Below are 21,005 nucleotides of genomic sequence, written 5' to 3' on the forward strand. Positions count from 1 at the left end.
AAGTGACAGCAGGGGAACTACAGCTGGCAGTGGCTAACCAGAAGGAATCACTCTCAAGCCTGAGTCCCCATCCCCATAAAAATATTGGGATTACACTGATGTTTTTGAAAAGATGAATGCGGACATGCTACCTCCGCACTGAGACTATGACTGCCCTATAGATCTGCAACCCGGGACAAAGGTCCTTTATGGACAGATCTACGCGATGCCCAAGCTTGAACTGGGAGCCCTTTGTGGATGCATCCAGGAAAACCTGGCCAAGGGCTTTATCTGGTGCTTCACTTCTCCATCAGGGGCTCTAGTCCCTTTTGTCAAGTAAAAGGACGGAATGCTATGCCTTTGCGAGACTATCAGGCCCTAAACCTGGTTACAGTCTCAAACTGGTATCCTCTGCCCTTGATCTCAGAGATACTGTATCATGTGCGGTCTGCCAGACACTTCACCAAACTGGACCTCTGGGATACTTACAAGCTAGTGCGCATCAGGGCAGGGGATGAATGCAAGACCATGTTTTGAACCTGCTATGGGCATGTCACATATTTAGTGATGCCATTTGGGCTGCCCCATGCTTCTGCTACTTTTCAACACTTTGTGACAGTCGTATTTAGAGACATCCTCGTTCAGTATGAAGTCATCTATCTTGATGACATGCTTGTGTTTTCAGACAATCTTGAGCAGCGTTGTTACCGTGTTCATTCCATCCCAGAAAGTCTACAAAAGCCTGGCCTGTTCACAAAGTTGGAAAAATGTATCTTTGACTAGTCCTCTGCAGAATTCTTGGGTTACATCCTCTCTCCAGAGGGTGTTAAGATGTACCTCCCCAGAAGGTGGAGGTCATCTGTAGCTGGACTGTGCCCAGGTCCCACTGGGAATTACAGTACTTCCTGGGCTTTGCAAACTTTTATTGACAATTCATTCCAGGCTTTTCAGCGCAAATAGCCTCCATGACCAACCTCCTCTGCAAGGACGCCAAGTTTGTTTGGACTCCCAAAGCTCACCATGCTTTCAAACAACTCAAGATTGCTTTCACCACTGTCCCCATTCTAACAGACCTGGACCTGGTACAGGCATTCATAATGGAAGCTGATACCTCCAATGTAGCCATCAGGACAATACTCTCCTACAGCGATGGCCCATAGCAAGTCTTGCACCCCTATGCCCACTATTCCAAAAAACTTACTCCTGCTGAAGAGAATTATGAAATACTGGATAAGGAACTACTCAAAATTAAATTGGCCTTTGAAGAGTGGTGCCATTATCTTGAGGGAGCCTGACAGTCAGTGCAAGTCTTTCTGGACCACAAGAACCGTGAATATCTGCAGAGGGTTTGAGCCTTGAACCAAAGACAGCTCAGGTGGGAGTTATTCTTCTCTTGGTTTGATGATATCATCATCACCTATCACCCAGGAACCAGGAGTGGGAAAGCCGATGCCTTATCCTGAAAGAAGGAATACTACCAAGAGGCGGAGAAGCCTAGCCAAGAACCACCCTGTCTCTTAAAACCTCACAAGTTCCTCAGTGCCACAATACATCGAGACCTGCTTGATCTAATCCACTCTGCTTCACGGGGCTATCCATTAGCCCAGGAAGTGATGGAACAGCCTGAGCAAATGAAAGTCAGAACCAAGATGCAATGCTCCACTCAGGATGGGATCGCCTACCTCGCCAGGCACATATACATTTCACCAGGGAGCCCCTGGCTAGAAGTGCTCCATCTCTGTCATAACACTCCATTGGCAGGCCACTTTGGCTGCCTTAAATTTTCTGAATGGCTTCCCGTTTCTTCTGGTCCCCGTATGTGAGCTGAAGTCTAGGATTATGTTAACTCGTGTGACCTGTGTGCATGCACCAAGATGCCATGTGTTAAGCCCCTCAGCACCCTAGTGCCCCTGAAGACCCTGTCTAGACCCTGGGCCTCGATCACCCCAAACTTCATAATGGAACTTCCTGACTGATGGCCACACAGTGGTCTTGACTGTTGTGAACCAAATGACCAAATGGGGTAATACATTCCCTGTAACAGCCTGCCCTCTGCTGAAACAACAACTTGACTCCTGGTGATTCATGTGGTCCGCCTTCATGGACTTTTGGACTGTATCATCTCAGACCAAGTCCCAACATTTGTCTCATGCTTTTGGCTTGAAGTGCTCCAGCTAATGGACGTTTGTGCTTTTACGCTATTTGCGTACCATCCCCAGACAGATAGGCAGACAGAGAGGGTGAACCAAGTACTACAGCTGAGGTGCTTTGTCAGCTATCTTCAAGACAACTGGTTCTCCCTCCTTCTGTATGCTGAGTTTGCACACAACAATTCTGACCATGCTTCCATGGGGCAGAGTCCCTTCTTTGCCAATTATGGTTTCTATCCTCATTTCCAGCACCCCCAGCCTAGTCAGCAGGCTGGGAATTCACCATATCCAGCAAGAGCTTAAGAACCACCTCAAAGATGTGAAAAGGGACTATAAGCAGTACACAGACCACTGTTACAGGAAGGCCCAGCTCTCATGGTAGGTCAAAAGGTCTGGCTTACCCCAAAGCACCTCTGTACGAACAGACCATTCCACATGCTAAACCACCAGTTCCTTGGACCCTTTTGCATCTGTCAGCAAATCAACCCCATCACCTTCAAATTACAGTTCCCTCAATCTCTTAAGGTACATCCTGTTTTCCATGTATCCCTCCTGAAGCCTTACATAGAAGACCCCTTTCCCGATTGGTCCCAACCACTGCCCCCACCAATCCAGGTCACAGGAATATATAGTTCATACCATCCTCGACTCTAAACAGCAAAGGGGGAGACTACTAAATAATCAACTGGAAGGGCTATGATCCTGAAGAATGCTCCTGGGAACCTGCTGCCCATGTCCATGTCCCTGATCTGGTAGAAAGTTTTCATCAAGACCACCCAGATAAACCTGGTCTGGCCACTGTGGTGTCCCTGAAGAAGGGAGTGATGTAAAGATATGGGGACTGAAACCAGGGTTTGCAGAGCCTGGGACAGCTGATATTCCCACAGTACCACCAGGAGGCCATGTAGAGTCCAGCCAGGGAACACTGTGGAGAGTAGGCACCACAGGAAGTACTGCCCAAGAGAGCCAAAGTGACAGTACCCTGCAGCCCTCTGATTGGCCAATGTCCTGTTTAACCTCAGGAGTTGCCCCAGGAAGTTATCTGGGTAACCACACAAATGTTGGCATTTTGCAACACCAAACTTTTCATGATCTCCTGGTGTCAGCTGTTCGCAGCGGGCAGGAGGCGCTGGGGGGAGGGGGAGGTGCTGATCAGCAGGGCCCACCGGTGGACAGGAGGCACTGGGGGGTGGGGGAGGTGCTGATGGGGGCGCTGCTGGTGGGTGGTCAGCACAAACTATTTTTTCCCAGCCCTGGAGCACCCACAGAGTCGGCACCTATGCCTGATACTGCCTCTGATCTCTGGTCTCTGATTCCAACCTGATTCTGACCCTGACTCTTGCTTATGGGGCCTGGCTCTTGTGATTCCTTCAAATCCTGGTTGGTGACTACTGTTCCTGGTGGGCAGATCTCAGCCCAACTGTCACTGCTAAGCCAGACCACCTATGCTCTTGTCCCTTGCAGCAAGGGGGCTCACTTTTGGGGCAGAGAAACAACATTCTTGGACAATCTCAGTGGAACAGAGTTTGGGACTGTGCCAGAGTCCTCCCAAAATTCCAGTTTTCTTAGTCAGCTCCATCTCTCAGGAATTTACCACTGTCTCAGGCAGGGTTGGAAGTCCCCATAACCGGAAGGATTTTGTTGATATTCAGATTTCTGAACTGTATGAATTCCTCTGTGAAGGGTCACATATGTAACCAACCAACCAACCAAGTCCACTGTACCAAGCCCTTTGCTCTATGGAGGATAGAATTCTAAGGATTCACATGATCACATCCATGTGTGGGTGTCACTGTGAAAGCACATGGAGCAGGGATCAATCATTCATTGGGTGGGACAGGATTTAACACCCCAACCCCTGCCCAGCCTGCCCCCAAACCAGGAAGATCCTCAGGGATCCATGCAGATCTTAAGAGAGCTGTGGGAGGCCAGAGCCATCCACACAGAGGCCCTGTACTTCTTCACTTGCTTTTATGTCCAATGGACCCCAACAACAGTCCATGGCCACACTGGTAGCACATCAGTGCATGAATACAAGGTAGGTGGAGTTCAGATGCCAATGAACTTTGTGCTAGAACCTGAACCCAATCTGCTGTGAAGAGATCCACTCAAGGCATCAGAGCTTTATTTTCAACTATGCTCATTTTGAGCTCTTCCCAACTTGTACTGGAAGTTCTTTGGATCAGGGACCATAGACTCATAGAATATCAGGGTTGGAAGGGACCTCAGGAGGTCATCTAGTCCAACCCCCTGCTCAAAGCAGAACCAATCCTCAATTTTTGCCCCAGATCCCTAAATGGCCCCCTCAAGGATTGAACTCACAACCCTGGGTTTAGCAGGCTAATGCTCAAAACACTGAACTATCCCTCCCACCATGTCTCTGTTATGTGTTGTACAGTGCCCAGGACAATGCAATGCAAATAAATAACAACAGTATCTCTTTTGCCTCCAGCTTCCTGATCCCACTTCATTTCTGACGTCTGGTCTCGTGATTATGAAAGTACAGAGAAGGGTTATCGCATCACCTACCAATCCCCAGAGAGTATATCCCCAAGCTTATTTGGTTCAGCATGCATGAGAGGTAAGAGGGAAAGAGAGGGACACTAAGAACAGACCAGTCACAAACAACTAAAATTAGCCCTGAGAATAGGAATGCTGAAGTCTCTGAGGAACACCATCTAAAGAAAGAGAAACAAAAGATTTTTTGGTAAACTCCCACTTGTTCTGCTCCCACTGAGGTCTCTGCGGACCTCGCCCCCTCCTAGTATATCTTAAGATACACATGGCTAGTCAAAAGGAATTTCCCCTTACGTGTCATTTTCCTCTTTTGGAACTGCAGAACAATGTGGCCTGGAATTCCTGATACTGTGGCAGATTTCTAATTGGAAACAGGAAAGACAGGACATAATTCAGAGCTCAGCCTCTATGATAACCTGCACATTACATCCAAGCATGGCTAGGATGCATCTGACATATGGTAACAATCTGCAGCCCCCCTAAAAACGATTTACAAGGCCTTAAAGGGTTCCTATATCATATCAGAGGCAATCTTTTGAAAGCAGATCTGGGTGCAGCCTCAGTTATCACAGATCAAATTTTCTTGAATAATTCTTATAGATTCTCAGAGACCAGTAAATTTGGGATTGTAAACCTCTGTGTGGCCAGAGTACATGGCCTTAGAATCAAAAGACGTGGAGTGAAGGCAAATAGCCAATCTCCTATAAAATCTAATTAAGGGAATCCGCTGAGAACTATTCCTAACATACAGCTATTGGCAAGGTTTTAAAGGCTGACCTGTTGTTTCCTGGAAGCATCTGATGGAATAAATACTTTTATAGCACCTGCCCTCCGACCACCGCCTCTTTCCAGGTTAAGACTGAATGCAGGGGGTCCCTGTTGGAGACATTAGTTTCAGAGCCAAATCCTGTTTGCCTAGAGTAGTTCCATTGATTTACGTGGCAACAACTCACGTGAGTAAGGCAAATAATTTTAGTTGAGAAGCTGCTTTGGTTCTACAGTGGTCTGTAGATGGAAGGGATGGCATTCATGTGGCAATAAGGTCTTCCTTGCATGGCTCCACAAGCCAACCATTTGTCTTTACAACACTATATAACTAAGGTTACATTAGCCCCCATTGGGCAAAGCTGTCATGGTACATGAAATATTATGATGATTGTTTATGCTGAATTTGATCATGAGTTGGAGACCAAAACAACCTCCCTTCCTACCCCACCCTTCCTTACATCAAGTGGAGCAGTGGTGTGTGTGCATCAATGGGTGAGCCTGCCACCTGCAGCAGAGTGAATTCCTGAAACACAGGATGATTCTGCATTGAAACTACAGGAGGAAGAAGAACTTCCCTAGCAATGGACTGTTCCACTTGAACTAGTCAGGGAGGGGAAATAGTGTGTAGCTATGCACTGTTCAATTGTAACTACACTGTAGGGTGGGGGGCAAAACAGGGCCATTTCATTCCAGCAGTGCTTGGGGTGGGCCTGCAGTAGTTGCATTCTGTAGGGTGTTCCATTGCACCTGACAGGGAGGAGAAGAAGCAGGATTTGGATGTTTTTAAAAACAAATTTTCAGTTGAAATTAAGAAAAACAAAGGATGATTTTTATAAGGGTTTATATGCTTCCCTTGAGGGGCTTCTAGTTGCATTAGAAGGCTCCTTATTTGCAGCGTTGTCCTAGAACCACTTGGCTTTGTTTTGTACAGATGATTTCTGTACTGTCAGAAGATGGGGAAAGGCTGCTGGATAGCCAGTTCTCTACTGGAAGTTACAGACCCTTCTTTTTTGGTAACTTGGAGTTGTATAAAGTCTCCCCACCTTTCTCTGAGTCAGCATATGGGTAAAGCTATTGATTCCTCCCCAACATGACAGAAGCTTTCAGAGCCTTGCTCCTAATTTTTGCCATAAAATCACAGATTAAAGCAAGGTGGATCATAGCTCTCTCTCTCCACCCATCCATTAAAAGTCTAGGGAGAACCACCCCTTTTCCCGGCTGGTGCAGCGAGAGTTCCCCCTCCTGTTTCAATCTGTGTTAACCACTACACAAAATCACAGCCAAGAAGATGGGAAGAGTGGAATGTGGATGCTATCCCATATAACAGCTACAAGTCAGTGACAAAAATTACCCCGGTTTGGGAAGGGGTGGGCATAAGAGTCAGATTTGTGTTTTTAGTACTGTGCCAGAGTTCTGAGGCTGGGGCTGCAATCATTCAACAAGAATTGTTAGAACCTAAAATGTTCTACACCTTTCTGTCTTCAGAACTCTTTTTCGTTCTGACGTGCTGCTCAAATGGACCAGCTCCAAGACTCCCACTGCAGAACAACTCTTTCTTTTCACAGAGTTGGCTCTTTTTGACCAGATCTGTAGCTCTTCCTCTTCAGCTCACCTCTCCTCTTTCCTGCGTCCTCACCCTATGCTAATGTCTTCATCTTCCCCTCTCTCCCTCCTGGCCAGCAAACTGTTTCTCCTCTGTGCATGGCCAACATGCAGCTGCAGGTCTTCCCATAGCCTGGCTGGAACAGCTGCAGCTGCTAAATATGTGCTTGCTGGTCATCTGTGCCTTAGGCTCTCTCTGCATAACTGGCTTCCTTCACTGCTTCGGCTCTGTCGCTGCCCTCTTGCATGTCTCTCCAAAATGCATGCATCCGATGAAGTGAGCTGTAGTTCATGAAAGCTTATGCTCAAATAAATTTCTAAGTGTCTAAGGTGCCACAAGTACTCCTTTTCTTTTTGCGAATACAGACTAACACAGCTGCTACTCTGAAACCTCTCCAAAACAGTGCTCCACAAACTGCTGTGCCCTGAGCTTGAGCTCTTAGACACGTTGGCTGCTGTGACCCTGGGGATCAAGGGACATGCCAATAACTACTATTAATAATAATTATAATGGTTATTTATATTGGGGTAGCACCTAAAGACTAGTCAGGATGTGGGCCCCACTGTGCTCAGTGTTGTGCAATCACACAGAAAGACACTATCCCAGCACGGAAGAATTTATCCTTAAATTAAAATCAAAATCTAATTTCAAGGAACTGCTTTGGAAGAGGTTTGGTAGCAGAGATGTTAAGAGTAAAACAAGGGAGTTGAACTCTGTTAATAGAGGAGGCTGTGTTTTTAGAGTCCTGATTGTAACATATTGACTCACAGGCCTATTCCTGGAGCATCTGTTAAAGATACTTTCATTTAATGCAAAGGTAAACAGCTTTGCCACATTTCTTTTCCATGGTTCCACCTGGAGAAACCTTGTATTTATTACAATACTCTAGTTACAGATTAACTCTCTTGGCATAGTATTTATTGTCACCTGCCATGAAATGGAAATCACAGGCATTTTGATAAATTAACTGTAATTTCACTGTGACTTCTTTCAACACCTTTGCATCCTCTGCTGAAACTTCCTTCAACAACACATAAGGGAATCACAACTAATAGATATCTCTGTACCGCTGATTAAAGTAAATGGGGTGTGAGACTATTTTTTGCTCTTTCTTCAGCTGTAAAAGAACACCATTTTCACACATCTGTGCTAAATCTAGCACCAACATTTTCACTTCTGACATTAAGACAGTAGGTATGGAACTTAACATGCAGACCTGGGAAAGGTTTTCAGTTTTCTTTTGATGAATTTATTGTTCTTAATACATGAAGAGCAAGGAAATAAATGAGTGACACAACCCTTATTCTAGGCTGTATATCTACCATTCCCTCATCTTTTGTCTCATACAGCATTCAAAGATTTATGGAGCAAAATTCCAGAACAGTGAGGAAATGGAAGTTCTGTCTTTTGCTCCAGATAAGGCTTTTTGTCTTGAAATCTTCAAATGAGCAATACTGAAAATCCCCCAAACTCTGCTGGGCAGCATAGGCCTGGCTTGACAAAAGAAACTTGCCTTATATTTTAGTGGGTATGATTGGGAAGGTGAGTGGAAGGTTATGTTGTCATAACAAGCAGTATGTTGGAATCAGAATGGCTAGCTAAGATCAGCGGAAACATGCTGGTAATAGTAAACAAGCCTAAATGTAAGATTAGGTAGAGGTCAGATTATGCACAAACAGTGCATAGACAGAGCATTCTACAAAGCACACTACAAAGTAACCAAGCCAGTTCCAAAATGTATGATACAACGTATAGTAAATGCAATGTAATATGTAAATGTATATAAAGGAAGAGGTTTTCTATGTAACTTTGGATGTGTAATACACCCTATGTACACTCCCTACGCTTGAATCTGATCATCTCAACGGGACATTAGAGGGATAAGACTCTGAGTTACTACAGAGAATTCTTTCCCAGGTATCTGTCTGGAGGGTCTTGCCCAAATGCTCAGGGTCTAACTGATCACCATATTTGGGGTCGGGAAGGAATTTTCCCCAGGGTCGGATTGGCAGAGACCTTGGAGTTTTTTCACCTTCCTCTGCAGCATGGAGCACAGGTCACTTGCAGGTTTAAACTAGTGTAAATGGTGCATTTGATTACTTAGTAACTCAGCCAGAGGTTAGGGGTTTATTTCAGTTGTGGGTGAGGTTCTGTAGCCTGCAAGGTGCAGGAGGTCAGACTAGATGATCACTATGATCCCTTCTGATCTTAAAGTCTACTACGAGTCTATGAATTCAGTGTTCCTTTGCTATATGTAATATAAAGATACCAAAGTGATGACACCTGGAGTCAAAGTGAGTTCTCGGGAAGCTGACTGGAAAGAAGTCTCAGAGGGAATCCCAACAGGTGGGACTCTGGATCTTTGCAGGGGGAGAGTGCTCTTCTGTTGTTGAGCCTTATGGCTGGCTTTTGAATGAAAACCCAGTTTGGATTTTAAAAACAACATCAACAACCACAACTGCAGTTTGCACACACCAGAACTGTCTTTAGATTTTTAAACCCCATGTTTCTTTGACATCTGTTTGGCGGCCTGTGCAAAGTCAGTCAGTCAGCTCATTAGTGGACAAGTGGCCACATCATAAAGTAACACGATCACAACCGTACCCTTGTTAGCAGTTTCCACAAACCAGGTGGGCCACATAGGCTGAGACACTTTCTCACTCCTACAGGAGGTTTCTGCAGGGCACGGAAGAGGTTCATTGGGGAGACAGTGTGGGGAAGCTCATTCTGCTGGTGCCCATACTGTACCCATTCAATGGCTAAAGAGGGGATGTTTGTCTCTAGTGTCTTCAGTCTGACAGCTTTCACCAGCTCCCATGTCACTTAAAATGAAACAAGTAGCACCTTCAGCTGTCTACATCTCTTGATGTTCCTTCATTTTCTGTCTTTGATAATTTTAATAATTTGAACAGTTAGAAATTGCTTTTCATCCCCAAGATCCCAAAGGTCTTTACAATGGGCCAACTCCCAGGGGCTGACAGGCCCATTACTCTAGCAGAGGTGTGTGCTGGCCTACCTGAACTTCAGGATGGTCAGACCAGTGCAGGAGGGGAAACAAAGTGACTATCCCTGCACTGGTTCTTCTTCCTGACCCTCTCTCCCCGCCAACCCTCATACAGGGATTGTGGAGGCCACAGGGCCCTGCAGAGTGACCTATGGGGAAGGGAGTGAGGGGACTGGTGATGGTGGGCCAAGCTCAGTCAGAGCCCTAAAAATACTGAGCCCCCCCCAGAGTGTGACTAGCATGTGGTGAGCCAGACGCCTGGCCAGGCTACAGAACTGTGGCCAGGCTCTCTGCTCGCTGAACTCCAAATGCTGTATTGGGACCTAAGTAAATATATCCAGCTACCAGTGCAGACACCACTGAAGTGCAGCACCTCTGGGATGGGAAGGTGCAATGGCTGAACAGGGCACAAGTAAAGGAGGGTAATGTATTTCAGCAGGGAGCCAGGGAGTGTGACTGTAATTACCCAAACTTGAATTTGGGCAGGACACCCAGGCTAATACTCCTGCTTTTGTGAAAGCAAGCAATGAGCTCTTTAATGAGCACACCGTATCAGGACCTTCAGTTTACATCTCACCCATAAGATAGCTAGCCACAAAACCTCTCACCTACGAGCTGCCCCATACAGCTGATCCCCAGAGAGCAGCTGCTATTGCTGCTCACCAGATATCATACACACTCCTTTCTCCCCACCCTCCCAGACAGGCAGCATCTCCTTCAGGATATGCTGATAGTTACTTCCAGCCTCAATTGCAGTCATGAGCCCAAACTCAACTGGTGTGTGGCCACAATACCACCGAGCTGCCTTAAAGCTCCCTGAAAAATGTGAAGCATTCCAGTCATTTTAATTACTGTGCATTGCATAAGCCCGAAACCAGTTCATACAAAGAAACAACAGAAAAGTGTTTTTCAGTTGCTCTCACTCTCTTCCTTGCTCAGTGCCAGGCTCCAAAGCTCTGGGAACTCCAGCTCTTTTTAGCATTTGAAGCACTTCATCAATTTGAAATCTCTTTGTTCAGTCATTTAAAGCGATTGATGCAGTTTAGAGTTCAGTTTTAGAAATACTTCCATTTGAAAATGGCTCCACTAGCATGAAAGCAAAGCAAAGAGATGTGGAAATCTTATTTTAAACAAAAATGAAGTAAAATCATTGCTTGCAAAAGTAAGGTTCCAATAATGTTGGCTAGAAACACACACACACAGCTTTGTCAGAGCACCTAATCACAACCTCCATCCCCAATTTAGAGGGCTCAACGATCCTTCAAGAGCCTGAGCCCTTTGGCTCTGATCCAGCCATGCACTTGAGCACTTGCTTCACTGTATGCATGTAAGCAGTCCCTTTGTCTTCAATGGGACTTAAATATGTGCTTAAGTGCTTTGCTGTATCAGGTTCAGAATGGTTAGCACCATGCAGGATCTAGACCCCCGTTTCAGCTTTATAAGGCTTGTAATAAAACATTTTATTCTTTAATGTCCACCGGTGACTGAGGAAAATAACAGTCAGTCTGATTTGAGGATACCCTAACTATTGAGAGGTTGATTTCTTATCCTAAAATCCCTTTTGTGTAATGTTGCTGGTGCCACATGGCAGCTGTGTTCCACACCAGAATGGGGGCTCTCCATACACACATCCCGTTAAGCACATCAGGATCCCTTGGAATTAAATGTGCTATAGAAATGCTTGTGGTGATTATCATGATCTAGTTTATCTGTAATTGGAAGCTCGGGAATGGGGTGTAGTCTCACCTGCATCTGACTTGCAGCCAGGAAGGTGGCATGATTCCTTTATAACCTCAGAGAATTAGATCAAATAAAATTTGTACAGAGAGAGAGAGAGAGAAAGAGAGAGAGGGAACCAAAGATGTAGCTTTTAAAGAAACTACAAAGCAACTATTTTGTGATTAAGCGTAACCTATGAAGTTCACTGGCATAAGAAAGCAATTAGTAGAGGCACTTTTCTTAACCTTTCTTCATACAAATAAATCATAGCTAACGTGAACAAACAACACTGAAAAACAGTGTCTCCCCAAAGAGCAGCTTATAAAAATACAGCGGACTAGATCCTTGATAAAGAAATGTATAATAACAGAATCCCTTTTGTGAAGCCAGGACTGTTCATGTGGGATTTCGTATTTCATTGCACAGTGTGAGACAGCAGGTCAAGAGACACCCCGCAATCTAACAGACTCAAAAGTGGCACCAGCCAAGACAGAAAGGTATTTATTCTCTGCCCTTGTCTGTATGAAGGCAGCCTGGTGTAAAGATGGCCATTTTCAGTGACCAAGGGCCAGATGCTAAATTGGTGTAAATCAGCACAGCTCCATTGACTTCAAGGAGACTTATTAAAGCAAGGGAGGAAAACTTATTTTGCCGCATGACTCCATGTTCATGGACTGAGTCAACTTTCCGTGGAGAAGTTAGAATTTGTAAAAAAGATGTATAGTGCTTTAAGTTTACATATTGTTCATCGAAGTGGCTGGGCTGACTAACTTGCAGACAGGAGTCTACTGACTGCAGTGGGGCTCTGCGCCTTTATGCCAGTTGTGGGTCTGACCCTGGGTGCTCCTTGCTGGAGCAGTTCTGGCACTGCTTTGCACTTAATTTTGGTACTTTTAACCAGCAGTTCCCCTAGTTTCATGAAACGTCTTTTTGTACTAATTACATTCAGAAGTTTTTGTCAGTTCAGAAGCAGTTGTCTTGCAGTACCTAGGCCCAATAAAATTTCACTTTCATAGGTAACCAGAAAGGAGGAGAATACCCTTTCCATTACTTTACAGTAGTAGCTTGCATTTACATAGCACCCTTTGTCCTGAAGGAGAATCCCAGAGTGATTTACACCCTTTGTATCGGGGCTACTTCAACCATGGCAGCCACCTCTGGTATGGAACACTTCAGACATTCCCTGCCAGCATCAGCATGCAACAGGATTTGAAGAGGGGGACGAGAAGAATAAGGTATCCCATTTAAATTGTAGTGGGAACTCGTGGAAGCAGAAAGTAGTTATTGTTGCTGGAATTTAACCAGGACATAAAAGTTAACCATCCTACTCTTGCAAAAAGCACCATGGATTACCACTTTGGTTATCACAAGTGGTCAGAACCTGGGCTTCACTCCACGTTGAAACAAAAGCCAACCTATATCTTGCAGCGCAGTGCCCCCTAGCACTATGTTGAGACATTAACTCAGGACTGACTCAGAGGAAAGGACACCACGTACTGAGTCACCAACACCTACAGATGTTACATGGGTTATCCTTGGAATTTTCACACCCAGTATTGACATAGCCCAGTCATGCTTAACTTGTGGGATCCTAGCACAAAGTGAATCAAGGTACTTTTGAAAATGGCCACAAAAGGCTTAATGCTTTCTTCAAGAAGAAGAGCTGAATACTGGTTTTTCCTTCTTTAGTTTTCCCTCCAAAAGACATTGTGGCCCAGAGGCAAGGGCATTAGATGGGGAACCAGATCTAAGTTCTAATTCCAGCTCTGCACTGACCTGCTGCATAACCTTCAGCAAATCACTTCCCCTCTCTGTGCTACAGTTTCCCCATAATAATAACAATAGCGAGATCTTATACAGCTCTTCTCAGCATTCAGTACAGGGAGAAATATAGAAAAACCAATATAGCACAATAGAAAAGCCACCTCTTTGACAAAGAATGCACTGGTGGCAAACGGTCTCCAAATATCATTAGTCCAACAACTGCTTATACATGAGTCCAGGAGGTTCAGATTGAAGGAGGGTAGCACAGTGAGGCAGTGGCCTTATTTTGTACATGACTACCAGAACACTTACTCATAGTCAGGAGAGGATGACCAGCCAGGGCAACTGAAAGCAATCTGTGTCCCTTTCATCTTGAAATGGAATTGCAGGTTACTTCTCCAGGTTACATCAGAAAAAATGAACTAGCAGCTGTATTGGTAACTTTAACAATCCTGGTCAGGACCCACCTAAAACATAAGCAACTTCTTGGAGCCCCAAGCATTTAGGAGCCTCCTGTAACTTCAGGAATTCATGGCCTGATCCCCATTTCAGAACCAGAGGGGGAAGGAAATCAAAGGTTTGTTCCTCTGCCCCTTTCAGTTTCTTCCAAGTATGTCTTTTGTCTAAGTATAATACCAACTCTTAGCATGTAACATCTTCACAGCATTTTACAAACTTCAACTCATTAACTCTCATAACACCTTTGTGAGATAGGTTTCCATTACTATTTCCATTTTAGAGATGAGAAAACTGACTCAGAGAGTGACCTGGTCAAAGCAACAGAGGGAGTCAGTGGGATAAAAATTTGGGTGTTTGTGGGCCAAACTCTCTCATTTTCAGAATATCCTTCCTCTCTCAAATATTGTGTTGTGGTGCTCTTTGCTGATTGGTCAGTTGTATCATGATGCTGGTGATGTCAATTTCAGACCCATACTTTTAAATAATGAAAAAAGTGCAGGGCAAGATTCTGATCTTATTAATATGGGTTTACACCAGTGTATCTCTGCTGATTTCAATGGAGCTACTCCTGATTTACACCAGTAAAACTGAGATCAGAGTCTAGTCCCAGGGATTTAGCTTTTGTCATATGCACTCAACTACAGATTCCAAATACCCAACTCATATTTTTGCCTGGGGTTTCTCAAGTTACAAAGATGGGTCACAAAACTATGTACAGTTAGACATGAAAGTGATCTGCTTCAGAGAGCTGTCTCTTACTCTCATGTACTTATATTTATATATATATATACATTGTGTGAGCACCACACAGTTTTTAATATATTTAACCACACAACTCCCCTATGAGGTAGAGAAGTGCTATCATCCTCATTTTACAGGTGAGGACCTGAGGCACAGAGAAACAAAGAGTATTGTTTACATTGAAAAATAAAACAACAAAACCCCAAACCCCCAACCCCTCCCCGCAGCTCTGAATCTCAGAGCTGGGGTCTACAGATTCAGGCTTGTGGGGCTCACACTACAGTGCTAAACATAGCCATGTATATGTTCCTGCACGGGCTGGAGCTCGGGCTCTGAAACCCAGAGAAGGGGGTGAGTCTCAGAGTCAGAGTTCCAGCCCGAGTGGGAATGTCTACACAGCTATTTTTAGCACAGTAGCACAAGCCCCAGTTTGTAGACCCAGACTCTGAGACACGCTGCTGTGGCTTTTTTCTTTTTGTAGTGTAGACATACCCTAAGTGGTCACACTGGGTGACACAGCTTGAACCCAGGTCTCCCAAGTCCCAATCTAGCACCACCTTAACCTCTAGACAATCCTTCCTCTCTAACATAATCATCCATACTGTAGTGGTCTAATAGTAATACCCAAAACAAAGTGTATCCTTCCAAGGAACTGGAGTTCTTAATTTGTTTTCTATAGGCTGTACACTTAAAGACAAGGTACAGATAGGCAATCTTCCACGCAGATGTAACTGAACCGTAAATTTGAAGATTTAGCCTACTGTTTAGAAACTTAGGACAGCTGGTCTCTGGCCTTTAATACTGGCATAATGTATAACTAGAAATGCTTAAGTCTTATAAACCCCATGGAAAGTACTCTGATATTAAGTGCAGTGGTTTGATACTTTCATTAATCACTCCTCAGCCCCTTTGCAGGATAATAAGGCTGTCTGTACTGTGCATCTGGCACTCTCCCATCCTCAAAGTCCAGCTCTACTGTAACAGTTACATGTCTGCATCTGAGAGAAATGTACAGTTCCCAACAGGGATAAGGGAAAACAAAGCAAACAGGACTTCGCTACACATTGCACTAAAGCGGCACTGCTAAAATATATAGCAAGATTAAGAGTTGGGAGTGCCTGGGTAGATATGACAGGCTTTTCTTCCAGCTCGGTTTTAATGGTTTGCTTTATCACCCCTTGCTGCTTGTGGGGAAGGGTTTGGATAGGATTAAAAAACACAAGCATAAAATCCTGGTTTACAGCCCAAATAGGACTTGCCCTCCTTTTTTCCTTCCAACCCCATTCCATTGCACACCGAGGAAGGAAAAGAAGCACTACTATGTTCGTTTCATGCTGTGATATATTTTCTTTTAAAAAAAGCATTCATATTCATATTCTAGGATCTCCAGTTTAAAATTAGCTCCCACTCAGATGAGCTATTTTCCAGGAAAGTAATTAAAGATGAAAAAAAAAATCTGTCTGCACTTTGAATTGATCTCCCCATATTGGATTCTGCCACCGAAATATGTGTTCGAGTGTGAGGCACATTGTCAAAACTTGTGTAAATGATCATAGCTCCATCACTGAAGTAAGGTCGAAGCTATGGCAGTTTGCACCAGCTGGGGATCTGCTCCGCTCTGTGTTCCCAGCTGCACCCCCGGTGATCCAAGAATAATGCAACCTGTTTGCAACAGCATCTGCCTCCAGCACCAGGCGGTGGGAAAGGAGAGCGGCTGCCTTGAACAAGGAACTTTTGATGGGGCTTTGAAACAGGTAGCAACCCTTTCCTCCATCTGTCCCTCTCCCTGCTCCAGAGCTGCACATGCCCCCCACACTCCCACAGCCACATTATTCCCTATAAGGCACTGAATCCCTCGCTCCAACCCCGCCCCCCCGCAGCTTGTCCCTAGCCTCTCCCCTTTTGCCTGGGAGATGAGGTAATGCGGGGCTCCGATTGGTCGGGACGGGGGCGCACCCCACGAGCCCGAGAGGGCGCTATCCAGGCTATAACTGCAGCCGCCAGCCCAGAAGAGCAGCAAAGGCGCGGAGAGCTTCGAACTTCGCGTGCAGGGCGAGCCCCGGCGAAGCTGCCGCACAACTGCATTTCCCAGCAGCAGCAGCTGTCTGGAGAGGGGGCGGGGGGGGCAGCGCAAGGAGAAGAGGCTCAAAGCCCGTTTAAAAAGAAGCCTAAAAAAGAACAACACCCCCCCCTCGTAACAAGCCAGCCGTCCCCTCCTCTCCTCAGCGGAGAGCAACCTTGGGCCAGCAGCCGCGCCAGCATCATGTCTGTGTGGCTCAGCCTCCTCCTCGTGCTCCTCTGCAGCTGGAGCCTGAGCGACTTGGTGGCGGAGGCTTGTACCTGCCTCCCCATCCACCCGCAGGATGCCTTCTGCAACTCTGACATCGGTGAGTGTCCCCTTCCTGAGGCCCGCGCCCGGCTCCTCCCGGCGGCTGGCGCCTCTGCCCCGCTGCCAGCCTTCTCCGCGCTCCCAGCCGCGGGGAGGAATGAGTGCCCCGCTGCAGGGGAGATGCGCCGTGTGGTACCAGAGATGCACCCGTCGCGTTGACGGGGGGAGGTAGCGGTGCGGGGTTCGGCGAGCGTGCGGTTTGCAAGCAGAGTTTCCCGCGTGCAGGTGCGCGGGTGCTTTGCCAGAGGGGAGAGAGAGAGAAGTTGAAATGCCCCCCCCCCCCCCCCCCGCCTGCAGTGCGCGCAGAGAGAAGGTGGCACTTCTCTTCCACACTGATATGATGTTCCCTGACCTCTAGAAAGTTCTCTGTGTGGGGCTGGGACGGAGGAGGGAACCTTTTTTGCTCAAACTTTGACAAGTAACCGGCATATGAAATACTGGATGGAAAACCACCAGTTTAGGCTTAATCAGACCCATTTATAAGAAGCTGGAGGGCTAGAGAACTACTTCCAAATTACAGCGCCCCCCTCCCAGTCTTTCTCCCCCACTTCCAAAAAACCATTAAGGCTTTATCGTTACAGTTCTAAGCAATCAAGTTAAAATGGGGGCAGGATAAAAATTGTGGAAGATGACCTGACCTATGTAGCTTTCTGGAGTTGCCTTATGCATCTCTCTCTCTCTCTCCCTTTTTTTTTTTTAAGTGGTGATTTTTTTTTTCCCCTTAAGGAACAATGAAGAATGGGAGTTGTTTTAAAAATTAAACTCTGTACAACAGCTTTTCCAAGACTGCCACCTCTCCAAGAAAAACAAGCTTTGCAGACTTTCTAGAAATCAGTAATTGTAAAAGTGACAGGCTTCCTGCATACAGACACAGACAAAATTGAAGGTGTGGGCAGCCAAAATTTCCATCATGACCTCCTGCCAAGCAAATAATAATACTTAACAACAATAAAAGTCAGGACAATTTCTCCCAAGCTAGGGACCTGCCCTTGGCAATTTGGAATGATGTAATTCACACCAATTAGTGACAACAGAACGCATGGGCTCTGTACAGTCATAACTTTTGTGAAGAGTCAGGGAGGTGTGTAACAAGTTTCCCAAGGATTTTCCACAGTATGCTCTGATCCTTGCAGGGTTTTTGTGTGTGTATTTTCTGACATAAAATAACAAGTTGAAATAGCGTGACACTAGGGACAGGAAAACTACAATATATAGGATTTTAAAAAAAACTTTGAAAGCAAAACCACATTTTCACTGGGGCCTTCCTAATGTTCTCCTAATCCAATCTTTGGCATCTGAGTGGTATTCATAAATGAGGGGGGGGGGAGAATAAGTGGGTGGCTCAAGGCAATGGGATAATGGAGACTCACTCTAGTTACCTGGTTTGCATATGGCCCAGGTTGGTATTAAATGACCAAATATGGTTGCTGTTTGATGCTGTTCCATGGCCTACTGTATAATAAATGAGTGAGTGGTCTCTGTCTAGTTCCTAGTATACAGATGTCCACATAACAATGGGCACAAGCTGTCAGCCTAGGTGTCAATCTTTGCAGAGAGGGGAAGGGTTGAATAGACATGGTGACTGAAGTCCTATCTTTGCCCCTAGAGGTTGTCTCTGTCGCTCAGGGTTGAGAGACACACAAGTGGTTTGGGGACGCGTGCACTGCTGATACCAGTACGGTGACTCCTCTGTAGACAGACTGAGGAAACAGACTGTGAAGCAGTCAACTTGGCAGCTTCTATGAAAAATAAATTAAATAGGGGCAAAAATATACTAACTTTTCAGTGCAATGTTGACTTGATTCACTAACATGGAATCACATCAGTAGCATTTTAAATTAGTTGAACCTGCTGACAAAAAGTTTCCCTCTCTTGTCTTAACCCTCCTCTATAAAAACCTGCAGAGATGCCTAATTATTTGTGTCTAGTTTCTATAGTGCATTTGCTCCTGAAAGGCAAGAAAAAACATTACATACATGTTCAAAGGCCTGGGAAAGGTAAAATTTGCTTTTAGTCCTGATAGCCTGGAAAACATTATGAAGAGTTTTATAGCTGAGGATCCTTCCAGGAAGCCATACTATTGAAAGTTCACTTGAAAGTTTTTATTGCGGACAATTTCTTTACTTTGCACTAGCTGTAAGTGTGTCAGCTGAGAGGCAGCTGCCAAGGAGATTTTTGTCTTTTCTGAAAACAATGGTGTTTGAGAAGCCAATGTGGCAGCATCTGTTGCTGGAGCTTCCACATGTGCCTTTCATGTGCTGAAATCATAGAATATCAGGGTTGGAAGGGCCCTCAGGAGGTCATCTAGTCTACCCCCCCTGCTCAAAGCAGGACCAATCTCCAGTTTTTGCCCCAGATCCCTAAATGGCCCCCTCAAGGATTGAACTTACAACCCTGGGTTTAGCAGGCCAATGCTCAAACCACTGAGCTATTCCTCCCCCCAAATCTATGAGAATTCAGGTATCTGCTACTCCCTTTTAATGCTTTGACTAAGGAATTAAATGCACCCTGTTAATTACACTTTCTGATAACTTACATCTTCTCTAGAAACACAAGAGGCGTTAAAAGTAGGACAAGCAGTGAAGCCCTGTGTAGCATGCCCTCCAGAATAGCACTGTACAGATCACATTGTTTGCAAGATTTCTCTGATTGGTGGATTTCTGACTGAGTTTAATGTCAAGCTGCTGATTTCATTTTATTCTTGAGTGACATGCTGTTATTCATTATGGCTCATAATTTTTGCCTTGCCTTGGTCTGAGATATCAAGTGTGGGTATAACAGGGATTACGCTCTTGGGACTTGCAAGGGGGCGCATAATACAGAGGGGGAGGAAGCAAAAGGGAAAGAGAGTTCCCACATATTATGAGGTTACTATGGATTGATCTTAACCAAACTTGTCATTTTTGTGATTGGCCTGAAGAAGTTGAGGTAGGTCTATGAAGCTCCAAAATCTCCCTTACGCAGTATCCCTGCCTGGCTGTCTTCCGCCAGCATTGCCATTCTTTTCATTAGCCGAAAGGACAAGAAGTATATCCAGACTTCTGGCCATTGAGGAGTTAACTGTCTCCATAGAAACTGACGGCAGTGTACTAGTGCAGTGTTTAGACAGACTAAACTACATGCCAGGTTATAAAACACATTGTGGGGAAGAAAGGGACTTGGCAGCAAGTTTTTATCAGCTCTTGAAACTCCTGACAAAATACCAGCTCCAAAGGGAGGAATCAGTGCAGTAAGGGCTGGGAATCAAGACAGGGCTGGAAGAACAGAGCTGTTAAAACAGCTTCTTCAAGAATGCAAGATATTAACTAGCTAGGTGATAACCTGGCAAGTGTTTGTTACCTTCCAAAAACATGCCAGCATAGTGTGGCTTCTGAAGGGGCAGAAAGCTTCTGAGCTGTAGCTCACGAAAGCTCATGCTCAAATAAATTGGTTAGTCTCTAAGGTGCCACAAGTCCTCCTTTTCTTTTTGCTCTGGAAATGTAATGCAAGTGCTTGTTGTTGGAATTCAGTAGGTAGGGCTTAGGGACCATCTTTCATTTAGTCTGTCCTGCCCTAATGGGGGATATGGCACTAGAATTTCATTTTGAATTACCGTGGGCTCAGCTCTGTGGCAGGGTTCCAACCCTGGAATCTTCTGCAGCCTTTTAACCAACTTTTCAGAAACAGATGCTCAAGCAAACCCAGGGAGAGGGCAGTTTTTTAAACAGACAGATTCTTTCAATACCAAAATCAGAGGTTGTGGTTTCGGGAGGAAGCCTAGACTCTATACGCAGCCATACTTTTGAAAAACAGTACTGCTAATCAGGAGACATGGCTGTCACTTGGGGCCTCTTCACTCACCCTGGACATGCCAGAGTGACAAATGGAGTCACAGTAAGTAACGAGATAGAGGGGTGCTTGCGTCTTGTTGCT

At 45.4% G+C, this 21,005-nt stretch overlaps 2 protein-coding genes and 1 long non-coding RNA gene across 5 annotated transcripts in view; 2 read left to right on the top strand and 1 right to left on the bottom strand.

Annotated features, from left to right (window-relative positions):
* LOC125627937 (uncharacterized) overlaps positions 1-7,349 on the top strand; it is a 97,652-nt gene extending 90,303 nt beyond the window's left edge. For all 3 annotated transcript variants that reach the window (XR_007354119.2, XR_007354120.2, XR_012666150.1), the window contains 2 exons: positions 4,582-4,710; positions 6,900-7,349. This is a non-coding gene — a long non-coding RNA (uncharacterized LOC125627937). The remainder of the gene's footprint in view (positions 1-4,581; positions 4,711-6,899) is intronic.
* The window catches only part of SYN3 (synapsin III), a 289,948-nt gene that overhangs the window by 106,178 nt on the left and 162,765 nt on the right, over positions 1-21,005 (bottom strand). The window lies entirely within an intron of this gene.
* Positions 16,707-21,005, top strand: part of TIMP3 (TIMP metallopeptidase inhibitor 3) — a 46,209-nt gene continuing 41,910 nt past the window's right edge. Inside the window, exon 1 of the mRNA XM_048832544.2 lies at positions 16,707-17,091. Coding sequence (XP_048688501.1) covers positions 16,968-17,091 — 124 coding nt within the window. The 5' untranslated portion in view covers positions 16,707-16,967. The remainder of the gene's footprint in view (positions 17,092-21,005) is intronic.

This window comes from Caretta caretta, chromosome 1, assembly GCF_965140235.1.
Source record: "Caretta caretta isolate rCarCar2 chromosome 1, rCarCar1.hap1, whole genome shotgun sequence".
In the NCBI taxonomy this organism is placed as follows: Eukaryota; Metazoa; Chordata; order Testudines; family Cheloniidae; genus Caretta; species Caretta caretta.